Source organism: Gouania willdenowi, chromosome 4 (genome assembly GCF_900634775.1).
Source record: "Gouania willdenowi chromosome 4, fGouWil2.1, whole genome shotgun sequence".
Lineage (NCBI taxonomy): Eukaryota > Metazoa > Chordata > Actinopteri > Blenniiformes > Gobiesocidae > Gouania > Gouania willdenowi.
In genome coordinates this window covers 6,982,200-6,995,649 of record NC_041047.1, presented here as the reverse complement: position 1 = coordinate 6,995,649, position 13,450 = coordinate 6,982,200, and the positions used below count along the sequence as shown (strand labels likewise).

The window sequence follows — 13,450 nt, the reverse complement described above, 5'->3', positions numbered from 1 at the left end:
TCCTTGTACGGTTTCCTTTTTGTTTTTGTTTCTTGTCCCTGCTAGAAAAACAAAAAAATAAATAAATAAAATGAATGACTGAAATGAAACAAACTAGAACCTAAACGGTGTCCAGAGAATCAATGTCCTTCTTGAAACACATTAAATTTCAGTAAAAATGAAGTAAAAACACTTTAGTGCATCCGTCTACACAGGACCCCACATCCCACAATGCAATGCGTGAAAAGTTTCCGACAATGGCAATAAACCAAGTTTTTAAGGAGGAGATCAAAACAACAAACTCTTTTTTTTTTTTTTATTGATCTCTGAGACCTACACTGTGTCTTTATCTGATAAAAATGTATGGTCTCAAGCAGCTTTAGTTACTGTATATTCATATGTTTGTCATATGACAGTCTGATGTCACAGAATGGTTTAAATGATTATTTTAGTCTTTAATTACTGTTTGTATGTTTTTAGTTGATTGTTATTATTTAATGTTTACATTGTTCAGAAAAAGCACAGTTCACCAAGTCAAATTCCTTGTTTGTTTAACATACATGGCCAATAAAGATGTTTCTGATTCTAATTCTGATTGTGATTTGTGTTCTGGTTCCTGAGCCGACACAGACTGTCGGTGTTGTTTCTGAGTGTTGCACATTTAATCATCTGAAGAAGTTGCTCGTGTTTGATATGATGAATATAAAAGTGAGAATTTCATCAAGCTGGTGTTTATTTCTATCTTAATGGGCTTGACAAACACTCTCCGAGGTATAGGTTTAACGTGCCTGGGAAAAAAAGCTGTCAGCTTATTGGCCCCTGCTTTAAGCTGATAACCACAGAGGTGTCTCACAGTCTTTGAAAGAAGGTGGATAACTCTTCTGAACATTTTTTTTGTGAATGTGCTTTGAAACATAGCCCAATGTCTGTGTTTCATTTTTCTTTTTGAAGTGAGTTAACATTCAGGTCAGGATTCGGCTTAAAAACGCACCTTGGTTCACAAAGCTCGTCTGTTTTTCTTTGCTCAACTTCCAACACCTTATGTAAAGTCGGAGCCGCCTTGTTGTCCTTGAGAGTATAACCTGCAAGTTTGTCCGTCTTTGTCGCTGTTTGAATTCTTGATGGAGGTTGAAGTGGTGAGGGGAGCAGCAGATGGAGGAGGACATGCTCGCAGGCTGAACGGTGGGAGCTGAGGAGTCTGTCAAACCTCATCTCTGCAACAGAAATAGAAGTGGAAGAGCACAGCGACCGCAGGACATTGAGGAGAGTGCAGGAAAGAGAGGACGTGTGACGGGAACGCCCGAGCTCCGTGTCTCTGCTGATGACAGTCAATTTGTCTGAGAGTGGAAAGGCTTTCAGAGCAGAGGTGTTACTGCAGGCAGCAGCCTGGCACATGGTAGTAATACAAGGGAAGGGGGGGGCGGTTACCTGTTTTCTAGGATTTTTGCTGCATTCACACCGGACGCGGCACAAATTTTTGTGACTTGTGCACCGCGCGAAAGTTTCCGCAAGATCGAAAAAAGTTTTCCCCATATTCACTTCATATGCGCATCTGAAGCGAATATAAAAGCGCTGCCAACCAAACTCTGTTTCTTTTCACCATCAACTTTGTTCCCAGTATAATCAATGCTCTTTACCTTCTGTGGAAGCTGAAGTGCCATCAAAACGATAGCGACACATCCAACTCGGTGAGTTTCACTGTTTTCTTCAGGAGCTGCGCAAAATTCCTTCCTGGTCTGGTCCCGGTAAAAAAAACTGGCCGTGTCGTAGAGCTCCAGGTGGTCTCACACATCACAATTAGCTTCTCCTCCATGCTGAAATGAATGAAAAGGTTGGTGTCCGTGTTGACGAACTGACATCATTGTCAACAAGGACTCTGATTGGCTTTCGCACCACGAAACATTCGCTGGAGTTCAATATTTTCAACTCAGGCGAATGACAAATGTCATGGAAAATCAGGAGCAAACATGCCGCGGGCAACGCTCTCGCCGCCCGACAGGAGAAAAATTCGCCTCTTACCGCATCTATCCCATTGACTTTGTATGTAATCTGGTCGCGCAAACATGTTGTTACGCGTCTGGTGTTAACGCAGCATAACAGTGCGCAATTTGTCCTTTAGATTACCCATCAAGCCATTGTAAACTTACACTCATTCATCCATTTGTGACCGACCAAGGTGTGTCTTATCATGACTTTTGACAAATAAGGTTTTAACTACAGATGGGCTATACTCATACGCAGAGCTTGCGGGGGGGGGGGGGGGGGTTGTTTCTATACAAGTCTCACGATTCTACATACTGCAGCTTTAAATGTATAAATGAAAATTGATTCCTAAATTTGAGAATGATTTTAGTCTTGTTAAGGTTTATTATTCATTTTATTATTATTATTATTATTATTAGTTGTATAGGATTGAATGTCAAAAGTAGTCCAGTGATTAAAACACCAAAGGTTCCTCATGCAGGATTGTGGGTTTATTGTTTCTGACATTTTCTTTTTCTTGTTTAACCTTTGGCGCTGAAAGGAAATCAAACAACCGAGTCACTGAATCACCCCAAAGGTAATGACTCAACTCCTCCAGCAGGGAGCACACTCTCCTCTCCATCTTGGAGGAGTCGGTGACCCTGCTGCAGGAAATAAATATCAGCCTCATTTCACAGCAAACAGGGCTTTTCCCTTCACACAGCATATGACAGATCAAGGTCATGTAAAGCCTCTATGATTATAGATGGTTCACCATTAAATACACAATAAGATTGGTCATTATGAATGTGAATGAACCCATAATAATGTGAAAATGTGGAAATTTTTGAACTTCACTGTTTTTTTGGGGGTTTTTTTCACATGGTTAGAATTTGATATTTAAAGATTATTGGTTAAAAATAAATAATAATTAGATAAATCACATTCCTTGGAAGTCTCTTTGTGTTTTTGTGATGCACAGTTCCTGCTCTGCGTTGTTCAAAGTCTTTCCTGAAAGTTGAGAAGAGCCAAATATAGGTGGGCTGGGCGGTGCAGGTATTTTGGGGGTTTATATGGGAGAAAAGAGAGTAGCTGTGGGCTTTCCTAACTATCCAAGCCTGGGCCCTGTGCCATGAAGGAGCTCCACATTGTGGCCATGGTCTATTATTTACTGTCTGTCAGTCTGCAATGCTCCAGCTTGGAAAGAGCATCATTGAGCAGCTGTGGAGGGAGGCTTAGGCTTTAAAAAAAGATCCATCTGCAGAGTGGATCTTTGGGGTTAGTTATGATAGTTCAAAATGTTTTTATTTTTTAAATTAAAATTCTTTAGGAAACATTCAGGGATGGATTTTGCTTGAAGTTTGCTTTAAATTCGTACTTGTAATGCTAGATCTCTGCAGTAAATGTACTTATATTAAAAGGAGAACTTTTCTCATGTTACTCTTCCAGATGTCCGCTGTGCTGGAGCAAGATTCACAGCTGGAGGCTTCATCAGAACAACCTGCAGATGTTCTGAATGTGACGCGCGCTGACGGATGCGCTTTGGCCCCCGAGGCCCAGCAGCAGCAGCAGCTTAACGCGCGCTGTAGGACCGCCCGGAGCCCTAAATGCGCCCGCTGTCGGAACCACGGCGTGGTTTCGTGTTTGAAAGGCCACAAACGGTTGTGCCGCTGGAGGGACTGCCGCTGCGCCTGCTGCCTGCTGGTGGTGGAGAGGCAGCGCGTCATGGCCGCGCAGGTCGCTCTCCGACGGCAGCAGGCGGCGGAGCTGAGGAGCGCACCGGGACCGGGACCAGGACCGGGACCGGGACAGGTCAGTCACAATCACCTCACCAGAGAGTTGTAATTGCACATGGATAATTGAAGACGTAATTGTAATTGAAAAATATAATTGACCAACCCTGTTTCAAATATTTGAATTTTTTTTATTTAAACCACTGGTGTCAAACTCAAGGCCCGGGGGCCCAATCCAGCCATTTAGCGCATCCAATTCGGCCCGCAGGAGAAAATAAAAAGGAAGTGTCTATAGACCCCGAAACTATGCGTCCGTTTTCCAGACCTTTTCTACATAAGCCTAATGTGTTTTCACTGTATCAGGATGATTTATAAGGCGCCTGACTCAAGAATTCTTCGTTCCACTGCCGTGGGTTCGAATCTCACTTATGACATATATATTTTGTCATTTTAACATAATTAACACTGCAAATTCCACCTTTAAAAATACCGAGACGACAAAAATAAACATTTTAGGGTATTTCCTTATAGGGTTAGAGTTAGCGTTAGGGTTAGGATTAGGATTAAAATAAAAGGGTTAGCAAGGTAGCTAAAAATAAATATGAGCTAAAATAAAACTGATGGAACTTTAAGTCACGTGGTGCACCTATCACGTCACCTAACCCTAACCCTAACCCTTGATACAGAAACGTATCAATAGCCATAGCTAAATAAAAATGACAGAGAAACATGAATTATTGTGTAAATTACTAAATAATCTAAATGTAGATATCTAAAATTCACCAACTCCACCATATTTTTAGATACTTACATTTTTCCTTTGTTTGCGTTCACTGTTCCATTTGTATTCCAAAAAAATCTTGCAATTTTTCACAAAGAATTCCTCAAAATGTCACAAAATTACACAAAAATTAGTAACAAAATCAAGAATTTTTGAAGAGAATTGATATTGAAAACTAGGGCACAATAATCAGGGTCCCCGCGGTCATGAAGTTCCTGGAAAATTTATGGAATTTAAAAAAAATATTTTCTCATCTGGAAAAGTCATGGAATAATTTAAACTGTTTTTGGAAAAGTTTTGGAAATATAGCCTATTTATTATCCAACCTTCACTAATACTATGGGATGTTAAGGAAGTCCCTTAACCCAAACACCTTAATGTGTAGCACATCACTTTTAATAAATGTGTTGTGCAAATTGAAATTGTAATCTTCTAATCATATAATTAAACATGGTGGCACTTACTTAGTTGTTGTTTAAAGTTACATTCAATAGCTGATGGTTTGTTATTTAAATACAAATATTGCAAAGTGGGCCAAAGGCAATTGTGCCATTGCACACAACGCTAATGATAGATAAGTGATGGACAACTTGCATTCCATGAGACATGTTTTTGCTACTAACTGTCAGACCTCTGTTATACTAGTACACTGGAAATGGCTGCTCATTTTTGTGCTCTAATGGTCCAAATATGGTCCTTCAGAGCATTCGATTCGGCCCGCAAGAGGAAGTGAAAATGACAGAGAAAACATGAATCATTGTGTAAATTACCAAATAATTCACTTGTAAATTGTTGTTGAAAGAACTCAAAATGTTTAGAAAACTCTACAATTTTTCTCAAAATCTTCCACAAAATCTCCATCCATCCATTCATCCATTTTCTGACCCGTTCCACAGAATCTCCCCAATGTAAATCAAAATTGGTCGATCAAATGACAATTAAGTATCTGTCACTTATTGCTTAGATATTACTGGTGATAATGCCCCATACTTTATATCTAATTTATAACTGGAAGTGCAGAGTTGAACACATTAATGTTGAAATTTTTTGTTTTCCCGCTTAAAACCTGTGGCTCACTTATGATCGAACTGGTCCGTATTTGGCCCCTGAACATGGGTTTGACACCCTGGTTTAAACACTTTGTAGTGTTTCGTTAAGTAAAGGGATAAAAAAAAAAAGAAGTGAAGCCAACCATATTAAACTTCTATGAAAATAACATCAATGTAGAATTATCAAACTGTTAGTCAGTATGTACATCTTTATGAATAAACTACAAATGTTGAAATGATAAAACGCCAAATAAAAAGTTGCAAATCAGTGGAATATTAAGATGAAAAGGAGTTAAACACAATAGGACTCAGTGGACTTTTTACTGATCATTCTATTGATTTTGGATTGTTTGCTGTTTGGATGTTTTATTTGATAAACTTTGACATGGACGTGATTTAAAAATACCTCATACACTATTTTAAACTATGAAGCAATTCCCAACAAGGGTCCAAATCCGATCACTTGGGCTGCTTAATGATGATACAAGATAATACAAGATTATTTCCTCTATTATCTCTGTAAACAACCACCAAAAACCAGACATTTTCTTAAAATTGATTGACAATAATCTGCAGCCTTTAGCTCAAGCTAAGGGAATAATGGAGGAAATGGAAAATATGGATAAATTAATAAAGATAATAAAGCCCCTGGCAGACACAAAAATACAATAAGTTAATGAACTGGTTTTAAAAACAGCATTTGACTGCACGTCAGGAGAGCATCCACATATTTCACGCAGCTGAAAGTATTAACAAAGTTTGTGTGAGCAAAGGTTTTACCTGCTCAGGCGAAAAGGTATGAAAATGAGTGAAATCAGCTTCACAACAGTGACCTTAACTGCTCCCTGTATGAATTACTGCACACACAGTTATCTCATATAAGCACAGGTACTCCTGTAGAATATATTTTATTTAAAAGTTCTCGTTACAATTTTACATCTTAAAATGGGGGTACGTGTACCCCTAGGCGTACGCGATGGCACCACAGCGGGTACTTCCTGAAAAAAAGTTGTCTGAATAAATGAAACCTTAACATATTATCAAGAAATGAAAGCATTACAAATATGGGGTTTTATACTGTAATGTTTATTTTTAGTTACAAATGATAATCATAAAAATTATAATGGTAACGATTTTGTTTTCTTTGTTTTTTGTTTCGCGCACCGACTACCAAGACAAATTCCTTGTACTGTCCTAAAAACTGTACTTGGCCATTAAAACATTTCTGATTCTGATTCTGATTTTTGATTTTGATTAAAACATCAGTCTTGTTCCCACACCAGGCAGGAGATGACTGGAAATTAGGGATCTAACGATTAATCATAAGGCAGTTAAAAATCGATTCATAGGTATCACGGTTCACATCGATACTGTAAAAATTTAATCGCAATACCTTTTTTTAACCAGCAGGGAGCGCTATTCAGAAGTGTTGGCGGCGGGTGGAATTTGCTACTACTTTCTTTCTGGTCGACTTCTACTCTTAAACATGTTCATAAATGATTCCTTACCCCTTTAGCACCGAAAGAATATCTGTAATATTATGTGAATATCTGTAAAAGTCACATTTTTCTATTAGCTCTGTCTGCTAGCGCATAGCATCTCTTCTTCAGTGCTAGATTAGCTGGATGCCAACCAACCACTGGGTTACCAGCGCCCTCTGCTGGTCCAAACAAATATCTGACCTAAATACAATGCAATGACTGTTTTTTTTTTTTTTTTTTTTTAAGTCCAATTGTTAAGGCACAAAATACATTTTCAGTTGCACTTTTAAAAAGAAAAAGAACCATTATGCAGTTTTGCATTGTTTACTATAGAACCAGAATTTAAATGAATAGGCTTCTTCTTCATTTGTGTTATTCCTTTATTTATTTAATTCAAGATTTATTTTTAGTTAAATTGCATTGTTTTGAATAGGTTATCAAGGGATTCTTTTGACAACGAAAAATATAAGGAAAATAGTACAGTATTTTTTAGAATCGAATTTTTCTAGAATTCTCAAATGTCTAGAATCGTATCGTGAACCCAGTATCGTGAATCGAATCGTATCGGGAGTTGAGTAAATCATTACATCCCTACTGGAAATGATAAAAACTATATAAATATTCAGGAAGCAATAATTTAAAATGTGTGTTATCACTTGTTCATTGCATCATTATGCTTTATTGTTAGTTTTCTGAGTAAAATGTTACAGCCGGACTAAGGGGGTACATGGATTCAGAAATAAGAGAAAGGGGGTAGTTTGAGAAACACTTGCTTAAAAGACAATATCTTCTTTGTAGTAACTTATTTCTCATCTTATATTGATATATGACCTTATGCACCAAGTATTGACGTACGGTGATTGTATTTCTTTGTAACCTGAAATGGATTTGTGTAAAAACTCAAAGCCCTCCACTGTCTTACAATGTGTATTTATTTTATTTGACTACCTTACACTTTTGTCTTTCTTGATGTAATTATAACCATATAATGTAATGTATCCTCTTTCCGTGTGTGTGTGTGTGTGTGTGTGTGTGTGTGTGTGTGTGTGTTGCAGAGAACAGTGTTTCAGTGTTACAGCAGAGCAGCCGAGTCAAGCACTGTGGCCAAGAGCATCCTGCAGGGTAAAGTCTCATTAATACATCTGCTTTCTTGTATATAAAAGAGCACATTACTGTCATTAGACTACGGGATCATTTCAGGACAGAAAACTATACATTAAAGCTATCCCATCACCTCTTTTAAAGCAGATAAAGACGTGCAGGCTGATAAATCAAAGGTATTTTTGCTGCAAAATTAAATAAACATTACAATAACAGAAGCTATACATAAATAGAAATAGAAAAATATATAAAGAAAAAAGGATACAGATATATACATATTAACAGGTGGGGGCAAGGAGATATATTTACTGTACATATTTACAGATTAAAGATGTCACTGTAACCCTCTTTCGTTTACCAAAAGAGAAAAATAATCTATCTATCTCATAATTCCAACTCTGCATTTTGGTAGTAGACAATGAAGCAGAGAAGAAGAGCTCAGTGCGCGGCTGACGCTCTGATGGCTGAAGTTTGCGAATAAATCACAGACTGTTGAAGAACTCCAACCCAAAAAGACTTCTGTCCTCAGGGTTTGTGCATCTTCAACAGTCCCATTTTTTTTTTTAAGTTAATAAAAGAAATGTGGTGAAAAATAATGAGTTTTGTTAAGCAAAGATCTTCTAATAAGGACATTTCAAAGATTTTAAGCCACATTTGTAAAAAAAAAAAAAAAAAAAAAAAACACATTGTGTGTGATTATATCTGTGTGTGATTATACAGGCCCCTCATGTTTCCATGCTCTGAGTAAAGTAAAAACGACACCGCTAACCAAGGGCATAATTGAAATAATCAACAACAAAGTGCTCAAGCATCAACGTTGCATTTAATTGGTGTGAACAATGTGATTACCCAGACATTAATTATATGAATTATTGCTAACAGCAGCGTGTGGCTTTGCTTTCATATTCAGGATTAAAAGCTTCAGCTCCTCCTGTGGACGACACGTCGCGCTGGTCGACTCTGACTCAGCGCGATCAAACCACCTTCAGCTCCTCCATCAGCGCCCGGATGAGGAAGAGACGGGCGTTTGCCGACAAAGAGCTGGAGAATGTGATGCTGGAGCACGAGTTGAGGCAGAGAGAGCTGCACGCTGCAGGTTTCACCTTTCCCACCTCCCCCCTCGTACCCACGCTGCACCCTCCAACTGATCTCCACTGCTGCTCTCACAATAAGGACCTCATTACTGTCGGCCTGGTACCCGAGTATAAATACAGACATCTTTACGAGTGTGACTTCCAGTTTTATCACTTCTTTCACCTGGAGAGCAAATCCTCCAGAGGGGGAGAGTTTGATGACTTTTTACCAAATCCCAACTCACAACCAAGCAGTGACAGTATAAAAGAGCTACCCGAGGAGATTCATCTGACTAAACCAGACTTCTGCTCTGTGTCGAGTGTTTGTCCTGTCCGATCGCCCTCCAAACAAACACAAGCGATGAACTTAAATGGCTCCTCTGCACTCACCAGTCAGACGTTGGACCCCAGACTCCTGATAGCTAAAGGCTGGAGCTCAGACGTCGCTGAGGCAGGACAGCACGCCGACTCTGTTAAGAGCCATCATCATGTCAGCTCAGTGCGGACCCCCGCTGTGAGGCCATTACCTTTCTCTGTGGAGGCACTGCTGAGGACTTGATGGGCCTCTGGAAAGGAGTGTGGAGCAGGGTTGGGGTCAATTACAATTGTGAACGTGTAATTAATAATTACAATTGTATTTCCAGCGAGATTCATTTTGCCTTCTTTTTGCTTAGTATGTTAAGTTAAAGTTATGGTTTACGTTTATTCAGACAAGGTTTTTCAGGATAATTTTTTTTTTATCTCCTGACATGTTTTCCTTAAAAACCTTGTCTGAATAAACGAAACCTCAACTTAACATATTATTCAAAAAGAAGACAAAATGAATCTTGCTGGAACTATTACATGAAAGTCAAGTGAAACTTCAAAGTCGATCAGCAAAACTCCATCGAGGACTGGTCTTTGACATTCAAAACATGTCAGGAGATAAAAATGTCCTGTATGAATGAACAAAACCTCAACCAATCATAAGTAATGCTAAACTAGGGAACCATGTACAGTTCTACACATATGTAGTTAATAATTATTAAAGTACCGTATGTTTCATATCTAGCTTTCCCATATTTTATCAATGAAAGAAATGTAAATCGAGGGCTATACTGACACAAAAAAGGCCCAGACGCTCACAGCAAAAATATTAAAACCTATATTTTGATTGATTAGGAAGCCTAACAAGGTAATCAATAGATAGCAAAGTAATTTGATGATAGATATTTGTTTTTAGTGTATTTTACAGCTGATTTATGACCAATTATCATAAGAGATGCTAACAGAAAGCAAAAACAAGAGGATGGTTAACTTTTATTAGGTTATTTATTTCAGGTTTAGTAATTGTGATGAATTGTAATTGAAATTTAGTAATTGAGAACATAATTGTAATTGACTTTCTGAGAACAAATAAAAATTGTAATTTAATTTTAATTTGGAAAGAAATTCTGGTCACTTTAATAGTAATTGAATTGTAATTGAACATGGGTAATTGAAAACGTAATTGTAACTGAAAAATGTAATTGACCACAACCCTGGTGTGGAGCACTTTGTTATGTCTGACCTAGAAGTATATACTAAAAAAATTAGGTTTTATATCTGGCTTTTAAAGGACATTTGTTAAGTGTCTTTAATATACCATGTTTACATTTCTTTTTCACTTCAATAATAAATACATTTATTATCCCTAAATCCTGTTGGTTCTACATTTTTGCACAGACCAAAGATCAAACATGGGTTTCTTCTGCTGCTCTGATTAAAATTTACTGAGCTCCGCTGTTTTGACCAGCGCCCATGACCATTTCTTATTCTCTTTTTAGAGAGTGCAAGCACAAAAACAAAGTCAAGGGGAAAGTCAATGTGTGTTTGAACTCATGCTTACTTGATTCCTTTTCTTTTTTTTTAAAGTCCTTTGATTTTTAAATCTCAGTCCGTCTGAAGTTGACTGATTGATGCATTGCTCGAGGGCATAGTGGTGAAGGCCGGGCCGCTGCTCAGATATCTCCATTAAAACCCAACAATGAAAAAGAAACACAGCAGCAGGAGGACCAATCGTTCTTCACCGTCCTCCTGCACAACCACAAAACTAAAGACGTTTATTTAGGAAAGATTTTAAGTGTTAAATCTTGTGTATTTTAAATGTAGCACTTTGAGATTCCTTGGAATGAAAAGTGCATTATAAATTAAATATATTATTATTATTGTTATTATTATTTCATTGGCCACGGTTACATGATGGTTTTTTAATTCGGAATTAATTATTCAGAATTAAATTATTCGGAATTCAAATGTTCTGCTTTGTGTTTACATAGAAATAGTAATTCCAAATTGAGGTTAACATGGAAAACCGGTTTATTCAGCTTTATTTAATTCCACTTTAGGTCTGGGGGTTGGGAAGGGTTTTGATTGGACAGGGGGCGAACGTGACGTATTCACGTCTATCGGAAAAAACACACAGCAAACCTTTTATTTTCGGCTACAACATAGAAGACCACAAAATAAGAACTGTTTTCACTTTTATTTTGATTGTAGTTTTGAAGCAGCAGCTCGATGATAACACACGGTTTCACTTTTAGCAGCGGAGCAGAAGTGGAGAGATAGAGGAGCAGACGACCGTACTTTGGTCACTGTAAGCCAACGGTTAGTGCAACAGCTGCGCTACCTCCACTAGACAGGACGTAGAGTGAAAAGTGAACTCTATAATGATCCGCACATCATTAGTGAAGCTCTGGTGGTTCATGCCTTGATGAAGCCTGTTCCGTTTACCGACGTGTGTGTGCGTAGTATGTCTGTGTGAATATCCACGTTTATGTTTCAGTCCATGCACCATTTCCATTGTATCCGTGTCTTTTAAGACACTTTTCAAATAAATAGTCTCGGCTCCAGTCCAGGCGGCCATCTTGGATTATGTCATCACCAGGGTGTCATCACGAGAAGAACCACTGGAATTAAATTAAAGTGGAATCAAGTGTTTACAAGATCAAGGAATTATTTAATTCAAAATTAAAATTGGAATAAACCAGCCACCTAATTTGGGTTTAAATTTAATTTGGAATTGCATTTACATTTATAATAATGCATTGGATTTTATATAGCACTTTATCATAGACACTCAAAGTGCTTTACAGAATTAAGGCATTATTCTTTCACTTCACACTTAGTGGTGGTAAGCTACAATCGTCTGCCCTGGGCCCAGACCTGCTTAGCTTCAGAGATCTAATGAGACTGGGCAATGACAGGCTAGTAACATCACTAGGTGTTTACAAGGTCAGTTTAAGGAGGATTTAACTTGTATTCTGAATTAAAGGTCACATGTAAACGTGGCCATTGACAGGGTGTCTCTACTTGTGTTTGCTCCACTTTTCCTCTGAGATGTTTGTATCCATTATTCATGCTTTGCTGAGTTGTTCAACAACGTGTTGTGTAGTCGCTCATAATGATTGTGTAATAAACACACAGCATAATATGGTTTAATATTTCATACGTATCGTATTGTCACATCGTCAGACTGAAAGAGGACGGGAACAGGGGGAGGGGAGATGGGGTGGGGGGGTTCTGTGTTGCCTAGGCGACATTGTTCTATATTGTATACTGGAGTCTGACGCCAGCCCAGTTTGTTTACGTTTGATCTATATCCACATTTGATTTTTTTTTTTTTTTCTTTGTTCCGCCGTTGCAATCACACAGAGATGAAGGTTGGATACTTTTCACAGTTCTGGACCTTGTGGCGTCAACACACAGGTGATAGTGCAGACGCTTTGTTTGTGAATGTCTACCAGCATATCAGGGTCACACACACACACACACACACACACACACACACACACACACGGCACTGGTTCTCAAACCTTTTTGGCTTAAATACCCCTTTTTCTTATTTCTGAGTCCAAGAAAGCTACAACATTTTGCTCAAAATACTGTGAAACAACAACTACAGAGCATAAAGATGGAATGAATGAGTGATAACACACATTTTAAAGAATCTCATTTTGTAAATAAGTGAAATAAACCATATTTAATGCCTCCTGAATAGATTCATTTCAGTCTTATGTTGTTTCCAGTCATCTCCCGCCTTGTGTGGGACCAAGACTGACTCTTGTATTTTCACGAAAAATTAATCTAAATGTAAATGTTAAATCTAAATGCTGAATCTAAATCTCAATGTTAAATCTCAATCAAAAATGGTCTTAAACTGGTCACAAAGTGTAAAGATAAATGTTAAGAAATTACACAAATCGGGCTGGTCGGCGCCTGTCTATCTGTCGATTTTGATTGAACATTTAGATATAAATTCAACATTTAGATT

General features: G+C 38.0%; 1 protein-coding gene across 1 annotated transcript; it reads left to right on the top strand.

The window, feature by feature from the left end:
* The first annotated feature begins 3,053 nt into the window (after nucleotides 1–3,053).
* On the top strand, nucleotides 3,054–10,360 carry dmrt2b (doublesex and mab-3 related transcription factor 2b). The gene is made up of 4 exons (XM_028444831.1): nucleotides 3,054–3,219; nucleotides 3,391–3,753; nucleotides 8,041–8,107; nucleotides 8,997–10,360. The coding sequence occupies exons 2-4, from the start codon at nucleotides 3,391–3,393 to the stop codon at nucleotides 9,716–9,718; spliced, it is 1,152 nt and encodes a 383-aa protein (XP_028300632.1). The 5' UTR covers nucleotides 3,054–3,219; the 3' UTR covers nucleotides 9,719–10,360.
* Nucleotides 10,361–13,450: the final 3,090 nt, after the last annotated feature.